The 13,230-nt window shown below is 55.4% G+C and overlaps 4 protein-coding genes across 4 annotated transcripts; 2 read left to right on the top strand and 2 right to left on the bottom strand.

Annotated features, from left to right (window-relative positions):
• The first annotated feature begins 42 nt into the window (after positions 1-42).
• On the top strand, positions 43-3,829 carry CONPUDRAFT_135045 (uncharacterized protein). Its single transcript, XM_007766591.1, has 4 exons — positions 43-1,348; positions 1,408-2,098; positions 2,157-2,560; positions 2,612-3,829. Exons 1-4 carry the CDS (start codon positions 51-53, stop codon positions 3,705-3,707), a joined length of 3,489 nt encoding a protein of 1,162 aa, XP_007764781.1. The 5' UTR covers positions 43-50; the 3' UTR covers positions 3,708-3,829.
• A 1,325-nt stretch (positions 3,830-5,154) lies between these two features.
• On the bottom strand, positions 5,155-7,444 carry CONPUDRAFT_98098 (uncharacterized protein). The gene is made up of 12 exons (XM_007766590.1): positions 7,261-7,444; positions 7,081-7,179; positions 6,968-7,023; positions 6,829-6,901; positions 6,679-6,771; positions 6,609-6,620; positions 6,521-6,552; positions 6,305-6,465; positions 6,222-6,248; positions 6,029-6,162; positions 5,879-5,969; positions 5,155-5,815 (listed from the first exon to the last, which is right to left on the bottom strand). Exons 1-12 carry the CDS (start codon positions 7,321-7,323, stop codon positions 5,754-5,756), a joined length of 903 nt encoding a protein of 300 aa, XP_007764780.1. The 5' UTR covers positions 7,324-7,444; the 3' UTR covers positions 5,155-5,753.
• Positions 7,445-9,132: 1,688 nt separating this feature from the next.
• On the top strand, positions 9,133-10,274 carry CONPUDRAFT_98095 (uncharacterized protein). The gene is made up of 4 exons (XM_007766589.1): positions 9,133-9,364; positions 9,429-9,578; positions 9,632-9,710; positions 9,772-10,274. The coding sequence occupies exons 1-4, from the start codon at positions 9,309-9,311 to the stop codon at positions 9,910-9,912; spliced, it is 426 nt and encodes a 141-aa protein (XP_007764779.1). The 5' UTR covers positions 9,133-9,308; the 3' UTR covers positions 9,913-10,274.
• A 99-nt stretch (positions 10,275-10,373) lies between these two features.
• Positions 10,374-12,957, bottom strand: CONPUDRAFT_135040 (dicarbixylic amino acid permease; the record flags this gene model as incomplete). The annotated part of the gene is made up of 10 exons (XM_007766588.1): positions 12,782-12,957; positions 12,393-12,717; positions 12,315-12,332; positions 11,832-12,253; positions 11,714-11,771; positions 11,410-11,658; positions 11,286-11,358; positions 11,020-11,144; positions 10,795-10,837; positions 10,374-10,563 (listed from the first exon to the last, which is right to left on the bottom strand). The coding sequence occupies exons 1-10, from the start codon at positions 12,929-12,931 to the stop codon at positions 10,374-10,376; spliced, it is 1,653 nt and encodes a 550-aa protein (XP_007764778.1). The 5' UTR covers positions 12,932-12,957.
• Positions 12,958-13,230: the final 273 nt, after the last annotated feature.

Below are 13,230 nucleotides of genomic sequence, written 5' to 3'. Positions count from 1 at the left end.
ATCTGCTTTTTGGCTTCACTCGTTACTGTCCTCGTCCATTCCGTGGTTGCATGGAAGCACCGGTGTCCTCGACGGCCCCAGAAGCATCTTCGAGCAATTCCCGCGGAACCCGCAGCAAACGAAATCCCCGCCCACATGATCACAGCCAGTCACATCTAGATCAAGCTCAGGACCAGCCCTCTGCCCGCGGACGGGGTCAAGGCCAAGGTGCCCGCGGTGGTCCAAGCAGAGCGCGCGGCCGAGGCAGAGGCGGCCAGCCCGGGAACAGGGCCAATCCCCAGCCAGAGGGGCAGCAGCCAGGGAACCGCCCAAAGGAAAAGAGCCATCGCACCCCCGCTCCGACCGCCGGGGATTCGCAGACAGATCGCCCAGGTACTCTGCCTACCCAAGACAAGAAGCCACATGGGAGACGCGCTGCAAAGTTCAAAGGATCTCTCACCACCGCAACGGACGACGCCCCCGATGCATCGACGCACAAGAAACCTGCCGGCAAAACACACCCGCCCCGCAGAGCAGCCGAGCCCGACACCCTCGCAGGCAGACTCGCCCATGCTCTCCAGACCCCCCCTTATGCAGATTGCCCTATCTGCTTCAACTCTATACATCCAGCTGCCCCAACCTGGTCATGCGCTCCACCCACTCTTGGCCGGGCCGACCAGACAGACGAGAAACCGGACACTGACAGCAAGGATGACTGTTGCTGGACCACCTTTCATCTCAAGTGCATCAAGTCTTGGGCCTCCAAGAGTGTCAAAGACTTGGAAGCAGCCTGGCGTGCACGCGGTGAGGAGCGACCGGGAGAGTGGAGGTGTCCAGGATGCCAGGCAAGGAGGATGCAAGTCCCCTCCGAGTACAAATGTTTCTGTGGCCAGTCTACTTTGACCCCAAGCGGATCTCGTAACATGGCGCACTCCTGCGCAGCGCCGTGTGCCCGTCCCCGCCGGCTTTGCACCCATTCATGCCCTCTTCCATGCCATCCCGGCCCTTGTCCGCCTTGCAATATCACCGTCCGCCAACAGTGCTGGTGCAAGAAGGAAGAGCGCGCTTGGCGGTGCTCAGAGATCTCTCGCTCTCATCGCTCTCTTGACGCCATCTCAGACCAGAGCGGCGTTTCCTGCGCTCAGGTTTGTGATAAACCTCTCAGTTGCGGCAATCCCGAGCACCGCTGCGCCATGTTATGTCATCCAGGTCCCTGCACTCCTTGCGAGGAGGAAGAACAGGTTCTCTGTTTCTGTGGCAAGCAGACCAAGCGTGTCAAGTGCGGAGAAGACAGGCAGCGTGCTGTTTCATGTAGCGTCGAAGGAGAGAATTGGGAAGGAAGATTCATGTGCGACGGAGCTTGCGAACGGCCAGTTGTTTAAATCCGACGATTATCGTTTAGCACTGACTTCTTCTGGCTTTGTACAGACCTTTCGCCTGTGGAACGCATACATGCTCACTCTCCTGTCATCCCCCATCTTCTCGCCCTCCGACTTGCCCGTTCGATCCAGTATTGATGACCAATTGTCCATGCGGCAGAATATCACTTGGAAGTGGCAATGAGTATTTACTGGTCATCTCAGCCACACCAAATGATCCCAAAGACCCGTCCCTTCCCCGTGACCACAAACATCCACCGCCCGGCTATCTTCCACGTACATCTTGTACTACACCCGTCCCAACCTGTCTTTCCCTATGTACACGCCCACACGCAGCTTGCGGTCATCCGTGCGAAGCTCGCTGTCACCCGGGACAATGTCCACCCTGCGCGGTACGCCTCCGGCGTGCCTGTCGCTGTGGCAGCCACGTTCGCGAGGTCGTCTGCGGCGAGGAAGGCGAGGGCCGCGATTGGGCGTGTGGTCGCGTCTGCAACGGCATGTTGAATTGCCGCAGACACCGCTGCACTCGTGCTTGCTGTCCACTTGCGTCGCTTTCCGCTGCAGCGGCGGGGAAGCGCAAGGCTGCGGCCGGAGCCTTGGAGCTGGACGATGACCAGGATGGTGGTTTGCACACCTGCGAGTTGATATGCGGAAAGGTACTTGGCTGTGGAAATCACACATGCGAGCGCCGAGACCACCGAGGTGTGTGCGGTAATTGTTTGAGAAGTGAGTTTACCGAGGTGCGTACATGGTGTTATGCTGTATACACCATAAACTAACGCTTTGCAATTTTTATAGATGATATGTCCTTGTAGTCGCACCATTCTAGACCCGCCAATACCGTGCGGAACCCGCTTAGAGTGCAGTTACTCCTGTAATCGCCCTCAAGCGTGTGGACATCCTGTCGTTCCACACGCATGCCACGCAGCTTCGCGCATCAGGGCTTCAACTGGACAAGAAGAATGGATCGTTGCGGGCGCGGAGGTACCTTGGGCGGAAAGCGATAACCCCCAGCAAGAGCCTGACGATGAGAACGTCGAACAGACTGAGGGTGGAAATAGAGAGCTGGAATGGCAGCCCTCGCCTTGCCCGCCTTGTCCATTCCTGGTCCGAAAACAATGCGCTTGCGGAAAAAAGGAAGTCGACAACGTCCGCTGTGCACAAGACCGGAGTAGGGTCAGCTGTGGTACTGTTTGTGGCCGGTACGTGTTCGTGCTGTACATGTTAGCTCGCGGCTGACCATTACTTTGCAGTCTGCTCGCCTGCGGATATCATAGCTGCTCATCAACCTGCCATCCTCCACCGTGTGGAGCATGTGCAGCGCCATGTGGCAAGCCACGCCGGTCCTGCTTGCCTGCTCACCATCCTTGTACAGCCCCATGTCACGCACCGGCCTCTTGTCCCGAGGACGAGCCATGTCTAGCGCCCGTCACACTCACCTGCGCCTGCGGACGGATGCGCAGTGTTGTACCATGCATGCGTGCCACACCGTCCAACAACGCTGGCGGGCGCGCTTCGGCCGATCCGGATATACGTGAGGGTGCGCTGAAATGTACACCAGACTGCGCCGCCGCGAAGCGTCGCGCACAGCTGGCTGAGGCTCTCGGCATCGCACCCGATAAACGGGGGTCCCCGCCTGCGCTGGGCCAAGGCCGCGCGATCACCTACTCCGACGAGCTGCTTGTGTCGGCACGCCGGGAGGGCCCTAAGTTCGTCGCGCTCGCTGAGAAGGCGCTCGCGGATTTTGTCAACGGCGACCGCTCGACGCAGGTTCTCCCGCACATGCCGCCGGAGCGCCGCGGGCTCGTGCAGGGCCTCGCAAGTGTTTACCGCCTCGATGCAACTATGGTCGACGCGGAGCCGCACCGGAGCGTGCAGCTCGGGAGACGCATCGACTGCCGCGTGCCCGTTCCTCTCCTCTCCCAGGTCGTGTTCGGCGCCGACAGCGGGGAGAAGAAGGGGCTCGGGAGGCTGACCGATCTACGGGGCGGGAAGCTGCCTGTCGCGTATGGTGTCTCTGCGAGCGGGTCAAGCACTCCGCTCACGTCTACTAGACCGAATGCGTGGACGAGCGTCGTTTCTCGACCCGCCAGCAGCTCCACCCCTCCGGTAGCCAGTGGGTGGACGACACCCCGGTCTAGCTCACCGGCGCCTGTCACTGGAAGACTTGATGTGGTGGCTGCTAGTAGACATGCAGCCGCTGCTCGCACGAGTGCTAGTGCTTTGGTTACGAGCGGGCCGCCTTCGCGCCAAAGGACACCCGTGACAGAACCGGTGTCAGCCCCGACACCTGCTCCACCGCCGGTTCCTGCAGAAGACGTCCCCAATGACTGGGAGGACGACGCTTAGATCAGTAGATTATTTACACACCGTGTAGACCAATAATTATTCATCATGGCTGTAGTGTACAACGATGTGCTATTAGAAATGTTAAGCACGCTGCTATTGTGTGCGATTGATGGGAGCATGGGAATACGACCGCAAGAAAGTTATCAGCGCGTCATGGCTCGCTTCCTCGCCGCCGACGAGCTGGGCAGCATTAAAGCGGTCACCTACGCGCCCACCGCTGAATCCAAAACCACCGTCGACATCCTCTACGATGGCACCGCGACAGGCCGGAGCAGGGCCATCCAAAAGTTGTGCATATCGCAGGCCGACTCAGGAGACTCCCAGCTGGTATGCTCTTGATCATCTCCGGAGAAAAACGTTCATATCTGAGCAAAGCACAAACTGTTAGGTAGCCTCTGCCCATGCCAATGGTGCGCTCTCGCTCTTCCGATGGGAGGACGAAACTCGATCAAAACTCGCCGTCGCGCACGAGTGGAAGGAGACGCGGATGAAGGCCGAGCAGAGTTTTGTCGGACTCGAGCTCGCTGGGCAGTGCGTCGACATGCCTTTCTCATCTTCATCGCCCAGCATGTTGTGCTAAGCGCGGCGCCCTCGCATCTAGATCCGTCTACTCGTGCACATCGAACGGTGCCCTTCGGCGCACGACCGTTGCTCTGTCCAGCTCGGAGGACGGCGCCGCGCTCTCGAAGCAGCTCGCATCCCTGCCCATGCGCCTGTCCGAGTTCCGCTTGGCCGCTGACCAGCGCACGTTCGCATATGGCGGCGACGATGTCGAGGTCTCTCTGTGGGATACCGAGCGCGCCTTTGCTGCGCCTGCGGCTGAAACTGGAAACGATGCCTCTGCCTCCGAGCCGTCCTCCAAGAAGCGCAAGCGCGCTGCCGACACGCTGTTCCCTGGCGAAATATGGCGTGCCAAAAATGTGCGTCTCTCGCTACTTTGAACGACCGCCTAACGTCTATCCCTCAATTTGCTGAATCCACGTATCTACACCTCCAGGTCCCACACGATCACCTGGGGCTCCGTCAACCCGTGCACAACACATGCCTGACCTACCTTGACCCCCCGACAGCTTCCCCGCCAAACGCGGGGAACCACGCGCATCTCCTCGCCGGGACACGCATGGGCGCGCTGCGCCGGTACGACACGCGTGCAGGGCGGCGGCCCGTCGCCGACTTCGCCAGCGCAGCCAAGGTCGGCGGTGTGCGCACCGTCGAGCCGGGCTTCGCAGAACAGTGAGTGCATCCTCGCCCGCACGCCGCTGCTACTCTACACAAGACGCTGACCACTGAAACCAGCGAGGTGTTCATGTCAGACCAAGGGACAAACGTCTTCGCCCTCGATCTGCGTACGGGCGGTGTGCTGTACGGGTACAAAGGTACAGTACTTTTCGCTCGCTCATGTTCTTACTACGATGGAACTGACTCGCGAGCAGGAATCGCTGGCGCTGTGTGCAGTCTCGCCCCGGCAGCATCGGGACACCTTGCTTCTGCCGCTCTCGATCGATATGTGCGTATACACAGCACCGCCGCTCCGCCAGCGACAGCGGGTCAAGCACAGCCTGTTCGTGGTACCGTGCTCGAGCGTGCATTCATGACGACTGTACCGACCGCTGTAGCATGGGACAGCTCTTACATCCCCCCATCCACGCCTGCTAAGCGTGTCAAGGAGGGCGATGGCGAAGTCGGTGATGATGAGGAAGAGGAGGATGTAGAAGACGGCGGGGACGTTGATGCAGTTCTGGAAGGCATGCAGGTTGTAGAAGACGAGAACGACGAAGACATGAAAGGAAAGAAAGGCTCAAAGGTGCCAAAGAGGCGGTAGTATTTTCGGCTATGGGAGATTGTTGTCTATCCTTCGGCTCGAAGGGAACCAAAAGTACATTCACGGAATCATGTCCTTGACGATTACAGTAATACAGATAAGATCACTATGACAAAAATACTTCTACCCTGAAATCCAGTCTGACTTCCTGTGATCCTCTTGGCAAATTCGGCGAGAGAACAGCGTGGTCGCCGATCGATGATTTACACCACAACCTTGAGCGCTCAATTGCCGATCTTGCTCTTCCACGAGTGCGCCTTCTCGAAGCCGTTTTGCCCTCTTCGATCTGTGCGGTCATAGACACATGAATCATCAGGAGTACTCGCGCGGATGAGCAAAGCACACGTACAGTCCGAAATCGTCTTCTCTATCTCCTCATGAGTCGTCATCACAAATGGGCCATACTGCACGACAGATTGGTCCAGCGGCTCTCCAGCGACCTGACGAGCGGAGCAAATCAGTTTCAGCCGGCCGACGGGTTTCAGCTTTGGGCACGTACCAAAACGAACTCGACGCCGTCCTCGGCGGCCTGGACGTCCACTCCACTCTGTGCCTGGTCGGCCGAAAGCACAAGCGTGTTAAAGGCCTCACACCGCGAGCCTCCCTCACCGACGTTCACGGCGCCCTTCCATACTGTGAAATGCAATGCGTCAGCATAAAGAGATTATCACATCTGCGTGCCTGTTACTTACTGTAAATGAACGACGTCCACCCGGCAGCTTCGTGATCGCTATTAACCCGAGAGGCCAAGCAAAGAAGCAAAATGGCGACTCACGAATCTCTTGGGAAAACGTCGAGCCGGCCTTCGCCATGCGGACGTGGAAAAACCAGCAGCCACCAAGGGGCCGGACTGGTGATTCGACGCCGTGACTCTTGCCGCTGATGACACGGACGCTGACCGGTCCGTCGGGTCCATCTGGGTACGCAGTTGGAACACTATCATCCGGGATTTGATTATTGATAGTTGATATACAATGACAAGAGAACGTACCCCTCAGGAGCGAGTTCCTGGTATGACGGTTCCTGCATAGTCGCGTCAGCCCTGTCTTTAGGCCAGCGTCCATCACAAGAATACGCACCACTAGCTTGTACTAGTAAAGAATATTAGAACATCAGAAACCATTCCAAATTCGAGAAAGCACTGCTCACTTGTTTTGGGAGGTCGACCCAGAGCTGGAGCCCGCGGGGTTCTGGCACACCAGGTGCGTGGACAGGCATCTCCGCGTGGATGATGCCTTTGCCCTGACATCATTCAGCTTCTCTTTGCAAGAAGATTAGATAGGAAGGGAAAGAACGTACAGCGCACATCCACTGAACTCCTCCGGTCTCGATGGTTCCCGCGTGACCAGCAGAATCCTCATGTCGACTGGATCTAACATGCACGTACGCATGGCGTCAGGACGCGTTACCAGATGACCGTTCTAGAGCTATCGCGTACCCTTCCAACATGTATGTCACGGTAGCCTGCCCACGGTGTGGGTGATCAGGGAACCCCTGTTTAGGAACAAAGTTATGATGTGATACCTAAGGAGGGATTGCAGAATGACTGACAGCACCCTTGGAGACATGGAAGTGGTCTAGCATGAGGAAAGGGGTCAGGTTTCTGAGACCGGCACTGCCGATGGAACGGCGAACACGGGCGCCTGCTCCCTGTAAGCAACGAACGTGAGTCCAAAGGTCCAACCAGAGACGTGGCTAGGGGCGCGCGGGGGAGTTGAATGAATGACACACCTCGGCGGTTTCAATCGCGAGAACCTTCTGGACGACTTTGCGAGAAACGTTCGCGGCTGCCATTGGTTGGGTTATCTATCTGTATGTTGGAGGCTGGATAGGGCTACGGGCGATGTAATCAGCGAGATGAATGGACGAGTCCGAATCGAGTTCTGTGTGCTGTGTTATGAAGTGAAGAATGCGACTGCTGGTTGTGCAATCGCTGGACGGGCTGGCGATATTTATGCTCGGAGACTGATAGATGTCTTACTCAGCGTCGACAGGGCCTTACCAACGCAGACGACGAGCAAGGAAATGTTTTCATGGGCCTCCATCCCAATGCAGGACAATACGCTCACCGTCTGTCAGCGAGCGCAGACCCGGCTACCATATCGAGCAGCGAATTTCCCCCGCTGCATTGCCCGGCGTCTTAGATGAACCAAGCCTTGGCAAGCCAATCCACGCGTCCTACTCGCCAGACCGCCACCCCTTCTTCAATGCCATGACGCTGTGAATGCTGTCGTGTGTGATGACGACAGTGGCATCCTCACAAGCTTTGCACTCAAAAGCTAAAAGGGGTCCTTATCTATGGGACGATCAAACTGGGGAAGTAGTAACGTTGGGGAAGTGAGCAAAAACCGAGGTGCCATGGCCTGCTATTGGTGTCGCTAAAAGCCAAAGAGTTACCGCGTACGAAACCCATTTCATGGCCTCTATGTACAGAGGTTGTGTGTATCCCGGGACGGCCGAGTGCCAAGCGCATGCCAATACCACTTAGGTGCTGCACCTGGGATGACAATGAAAATAGCAAGCTTCCAAGAGATGGAGCTGTACACGTTTCATGTCCAAGGAGCATAGCTATGTACAGCACAAGAAATTAGTGTTCAGTCACAGCAAGGATCGCGCCGACCCGAGGATCCGCAACGTTGCAGGGTCAGAGAGCCAAGTCAGCACACCCCTTTCAGCTGTCACGCAGAAACAGTAACAGTCAGACACTTACTAAACAGTACCTGCTGCGTGTCTCCCGGAGGAGTAAGATAAGTCGCCGGGATTCGCGCCATCGAGCGGCGTGTGAGCGTGTCTGCCAATGAGAGAAAAGACCTTACAAAGAAAGAAATCGCGGGGCCCGGGATATTCGCTGACGCTGGCGGGCGCCTTTTCCTGTGAGTGCGTGACAAGCGTTACGGTATGAGAAGGGAGCCAAGCGCGAAGAATGCCATCGAATCATGGATGCTGTCGTACGATGTCGAGCAACTGCAAAGGCGTGAGCAGAGGCGAGCAGGGTCAATGAGATCTCGGAGAGATAAGCACCGTCGAAGGTGCCAAGAAAGGCTGCTGCCAGCCAATGACAAGCCAATCGCTATGGCCGTAGCCAAGGAAAATAAAAATAAATAAGCAATCCTTCAACTGATCCGCTCTTTCTCAGATTCAGATCTGCCGCCGGATTAACAGCAGATCTCGGAGATGAGATGTGATCAATGAGAGATCAACCCCTTGTGACACCAAGCCTTGTCACGCTCTCCCTCGGACCGCCTTCGGCGCTTCGGATTTATCTAGTAAGACTAGCCCATCCCTAACTTTGGGGCGGCAAATAGACCATGCAAGCTAGGATAGCCATGTTCACAGGAAAAAGGGTCATTCAAGCCGACCGAGGCGTGATGGGTGCGGGGTTAAGGAGTCACAGCGAGGCAGGGGTTGGGCAGGGTTGACAGTGAGAGTTGGCAACTTGGCATGGTTGTGGGGATGTGACAATGTGACGGGCGTTGCATGGTACGAGTCATATTAAAAAGTTGGCGAACGTGTGCGAAGCGGCCGTGCGATTTCCTGGTATGGAAACGGAGGATTCCTCATAAGAGAGTCCAACGTTTGTCGGCCGCTTCATCTCTTGTCTTGGACACTTCGAGTTAAGAAGCGGCTGTGTCACACATTCCCTCCTCTCTCACCACACAAGGCGCCCATTGCCTCAGCAAGCCGACATATATAAATATATACAGTCGACCCCTTCCAGTCCTTCCAGTCACCCAACTCCTCTCCTGTCCCAATCCCCAACTAGCCACTCTCCAGTTGCAATGGATCGTTTCTTTGCCCCCAATACCACTGAGGCCATGGCCTTCAACCATCTCTCGTACGTCCTCATCGTGTCCCTCCCTCCTCCCGTCCTTCTCACTCACATCACCCGCCCTTCACAGCGAGAACTGGTTCAACTGGGATACAGACCATTCCTCCTTCAACGAGACGCTCATCGCAGGCTGTGCCTCTTACCAAGCGTTCAGCCGCTATCTCTCTGGCTCAGACATTTTCATCTTCCCCCGCTCGCGCTCCGAGCTTGAAGGCGTCCTGTATGTGCTTCCCCCACTCCACTCTTCCAATCGACGCTAACCTTTGTTTGCAGGCGTAGATACTCGTATGACTCCATCCATAATTCTATCGCTCGCTCGCGTTCGACCCTTGAGCGTGGTGGCTACAGTCGTGTAAGTCCACCCATTTTTCTGCCTCTACGATGAGTCACTAGCTGACAAACTGTTTATCCAGGCTTGTCACCTTGCTGAGCAATCAATTCGGAATGTGCTGAACCAAAATGACAACACTGCTGCCCTTCTTGCAATGCACTCGCCTCAGCGTGCTCGGCAGGAATCGAATAGTCGTTTCACGCGTCCCACAGCCAAGGCATAAATGGCTGATTCCCGACTCCATGTCTCCAACTTCTTCCTATCACCTCGGCTATCAGTCGTCCGAGACCTTCATTCAACACTCAGCACTTGTACCACTATCCACTGCAGCACACCATCAAACATCAAAGAAAACATAGGTTAAGCCCTGCGCATGCGCTGTTATAATTTTGTACCTTTAGCGATAACTTATACCTTTGCGTTTCTTGTCAATTTCCTGTATATACAACATATTCGAATGTGCGGCTTCGGAACTTTACATCAATGCAATGTTGGCCTTACTATGCTGTGTTCTTCACAATCTTGATGGTTATGCCGACTAAGCATCACACTGTGACGCAATTGCCCCTTTCTATTATGCCACGGACTCTCCGCATCAGACCAGGGGGCGATAAGATCATGATGACGATAGCACATGGGAAGCATCAATGGTCAAGGGGTTGTTGACCCACATTGACACTATGACTACAACCTATCTACGAACCTCCGCCACCACGAAGAACCTGCAAGCTCTGGTTCTTTGTCGTTTCGTTCCTCTGCCGCCATGCCCTGCTTCTCTGCCAGATCGACACGTTCAGGGGGTATGACGAAAGAACGAAATCTAATCTTGTAACCTGCCCACAGGACGAGAAAAAGCGCTACGGGGAGATACGCACTAACAGCGCCCCCATGGCACGTCCGTGACGGTACCGGCGCATGCAACAGCGATCGAGTGCGGAGAGTGTATTCAATCGGAGGCCGAGGGCGGTCACGACGGTTATCGGATTCCGATGGTGATGTGAGAATGAGATGCCAGAGGAACGGTGTCGTAAACGGTTGCGGAAGGTTGCAGATCAAGAGCTTGTTACTCCAAATTGTCACTCACGCGAAATGACTATGTACTCACGTCACAAACAGAGCGGGGGACCAAGGCAGGAACGTATCAAAACCTGTCAGATTAGACGTCAGCCAGACATGCTTTCATCTTCAGGGGGTATGCGCTGGAAGTGGCCCTGGGGCGAGGAACCGCTGTGACTAGCCGCAGCAGTACACAGGCGTTAATGAGCGCTTGGAGCTCCTGGAGGCTCGCAAAGTACGCCGGTGGCAGCGGGAAAAAGACTAGCGAACTTGCCTTTGAACACAGTGATGACAGCTGTTGCGCCGAGCGCGATCCATGATGCGTATGGTTGGCCTGGCGCGGCGTACGGTAGAGAAGCCCGAGAAATCCCCTGTACGTGACAGGCGCGCATGAACGCGCTATGGCATGCGGAAGTGAGACGAGTACGTAGTAATAACAAAGTCACAGTCCGTTAAATTCAAATAACTTCGATCAGGGACATTAACCAAACGTTTGCCTGTGGCTGATGCTTGGCTGGTTAAAGTATGGGGAAAACTTACATGTGGGTGTAAAGGATACACATCCATGTGATGGCACCGAATGCCGAGAGGAGGTTCACAAAGTATGCGAACACTACGGCGTGTTGGTCAGTCACACATGCAATGGCGATGAATTTACAATTACCTTTGGCGCTAGAGGTGCTAACGTTTGTGAAAGTGAGGCAGGTGAAGGCTATAACGACTAGCAGTGCTGTCCATGGCACACCGCGCCTGTCTACTCTTGCAAGCACCCGAGGCGCATCTCCCTGGACTGCCATGCCGTAAAGCGTGCGCGAACCGATGTACACGTCCGCGTTGGCAGCGCTCAGTGTGAAGACGAGTACTATGGCGTTGATAACGCTATTCAGTATCCTGATGCCGGCTAATTGGACCCCTGCAAATTTCATCCGTCACATCCTTTCAGCGCCAATATTAGGCGGAAGACTCACCGACAACAAAAGGAGAAGCTGCTGCGCCAGCAGGAGAGCCGTTCGCGACGAACAATTCCTGTCATTTTGGGGTGCCATCAGCTACAATACGAGTGGCCCAAGCAAGATTGATACTGACATGGCTTGTACTGGGAACAATCAAGCTAATAGCGAATACGTTCCCGACGTAAAACACAGCGATCCGAAAGAACGTCCTCTTGATCGCTCTTGGGACGTTTCTACGAGGATCACGCGTCTCGCCGACCGTGACACCCACGAGTTCAGATCCAATGTACGCATACAGCGCAGTTGTTAGGGTGCTCCAGAATCCAAGGAAAGCAGAAAGCGATGCGTTGTCCGTATATTTGGTCAGGTAGGTCCCCATGGGTCCATTCGGAGCCCGCCAGTAGCGGAAGCCTATTCTATCATGCTGAGGGTTGCCTCCTAGATCGACAATGATGCCGAGGAGGATGAACGCAACCAAAGACAGGACTTTGAGCGATCCAAGCCAGAATTCGAGCTCTCCAAAAACGCGGACACCCATCAAAGTGATGCACAGGACTGTGCAAAAGCTATGAGCGACCACTGAGGGTCCCAGAATAAGACACCCTAGACCACTAACCGATCATAATGTACAACGCTGATACCGTGAATATCAGAACTCTGCAGTGGTATTAATCTCATACCCAGAAAAGCTTACCGTCCCAGCCGGCTATAGGAACGGCCAGCGTCCAATATTGCATGGCAATGCATGCAGCATTCAGGTTGCTCGCTGGCGCAATGAGGTACTTGAAAGCATAATTCCACCCTAGCGCGAAGCCTAGCGCCGGATCGACGAAGCGCCGTGCATACCCCGGAAATCCTGTGCTGTGAGGCAGATAAGCAGCCATCTCGCACAATGCTGCCATAGACGCAAAGCATATCGCGCCCACTATGGCAAACGACAGTACGAGCCCGAGCGGACCGCCGCGCACGAGCCCAGTGCCTGACCCTATGATAAGACCCGTGCCAATCGTACCGCCAAGCTGAAAACGCGAGCTGACTGGTGAGACGGGAATTGCATTGCAGAAGTGACTAGGTTTTACGTACAGCAAGCATGGACGTGTGTCGAGCACTAAGAGCCCGATGCAGCGGTTCAGACGCTGGGAACTCATTCCCATGTGCGCTGTCCTGTCGATCATCTGTAATATGTACATCATAGGCTTCCTCGAGCTTCTGGTCCGATGCTAATATGGGCATCTCAGGTTTGCAAATGTGCAAGGCGCCTGAGAGCGTCAGTGGGAAAAGGAAGATAGCCTGACAAGCGCTCGGGGCACATTAGGAGCGTGCGGCTGAAAGGACATATTTATACAGGTGTATGGCGAGAGCATCATGTTTTCTCACCTGAGCAAGCGCGGGTAATCACCGGGTAGTGCAATCGAGTCTTGCTATGTCGCCTTCGCTACAAAAGGAGAAGATACTCCAAGGCTTCGAACATGATCACCCCAAATACTTCCGTGTTTGGTGCCTATATTCTTCAGGTATACCTGGGTATTAAG

Source organism: Coniophora puteana, assembly GCF_000271625.1.
Source record: "Coniophora puteana RWD-64-598 SS2 unplaced genomic scaffold CONPUscaffold_2, whole genome shotgun sequence".
NCBI classification, from domain to species: Eukaryota; Fungi; Basidiomycota; class Agaricomycetes; order Boletales; family Coniophoraceae; genus Coniophora; species Coniophora puteana.
This window is presented reverse-complemented; position numbering and strand designations above follow the sequence as displayed.

What these genes read in the sequence shown, in the direction of transcription:
- CONPUDRAFT_135045 (XM_007766591.1), top strand. Translation starts at nt 51, where the DNA reads ATGGAAGCACCGGTGTCCTCGACGGCCCCAGAAGCATCTTCGAGCAAT. An exon ending in TGCGACGGAGCTTGCGAACG is followed by an intron (nt 1,349 to 1,407) that starts GCCAGTTGTTTA and finishes GGCTTTGTACAG; the next exon opens with ACCTTTCGCCTGTGGAACGC. An exon ending in TGTGGTACTGTTTGTGGCCG is followed by an intron (nt 2,561 to 2,611) that starts GTACGTGTTCGT and finishes ATTACTTTGCAG; the next exon opens with TCTGCTCGCCTGCGGATATC.
- CONPUDRAFT_98095 (XM_007766589.1), top strand. Translation starts at nt 9,309, where the DNA reads ATGGATCGTTTCTTTGCCCCCAATACCACTGAGGCCATGGCCTTCAAC. An exon ending in ATGGCCTTCAACCATCTCTC is followed by an intron (nt 9,365 to 9,428) that starts GTACGTCCTCAT and finishes CGCCCTTCACAG; the next exon opens with CGAGAACTGGTTCAACTGGG. An exon ending in TCCGAGCTTGAAGGCGTCCT is followed by an intron (nt 9,579 to 9,631) that starts GTATGTGCTTCC and finishes CTTTGTTTGCAG; the next exon opens with GCGTAGATACTCGTATGACT.
- CONPUDRAFT_98098 (XM_007766590.1), bottom strand. Translation starts at nt 7,323, where the DNA reads ATGGCAGCCGCGAACGTTTCTCGCAAAGTCGTCCAGAAGGTTCTCGCG. An exon ending in TCCATGTCTCCAAGGGTGCT is followed by an intron (nt 7,024 to 7,080) that starts GTCAGTCATTCT and finishes GTTCCTAAACAG; the next exon opens with GGGTTCCCTGATCACCCACA. An exon ending in GTGACATACATGTTGGAAGG is followed by an intron (nt 6,902 to 6,967) that starts GTACGCGATAGC and finishes CGTGCATGTTAG; the next exon opens with ATCCAGTCGACATGAGGATT.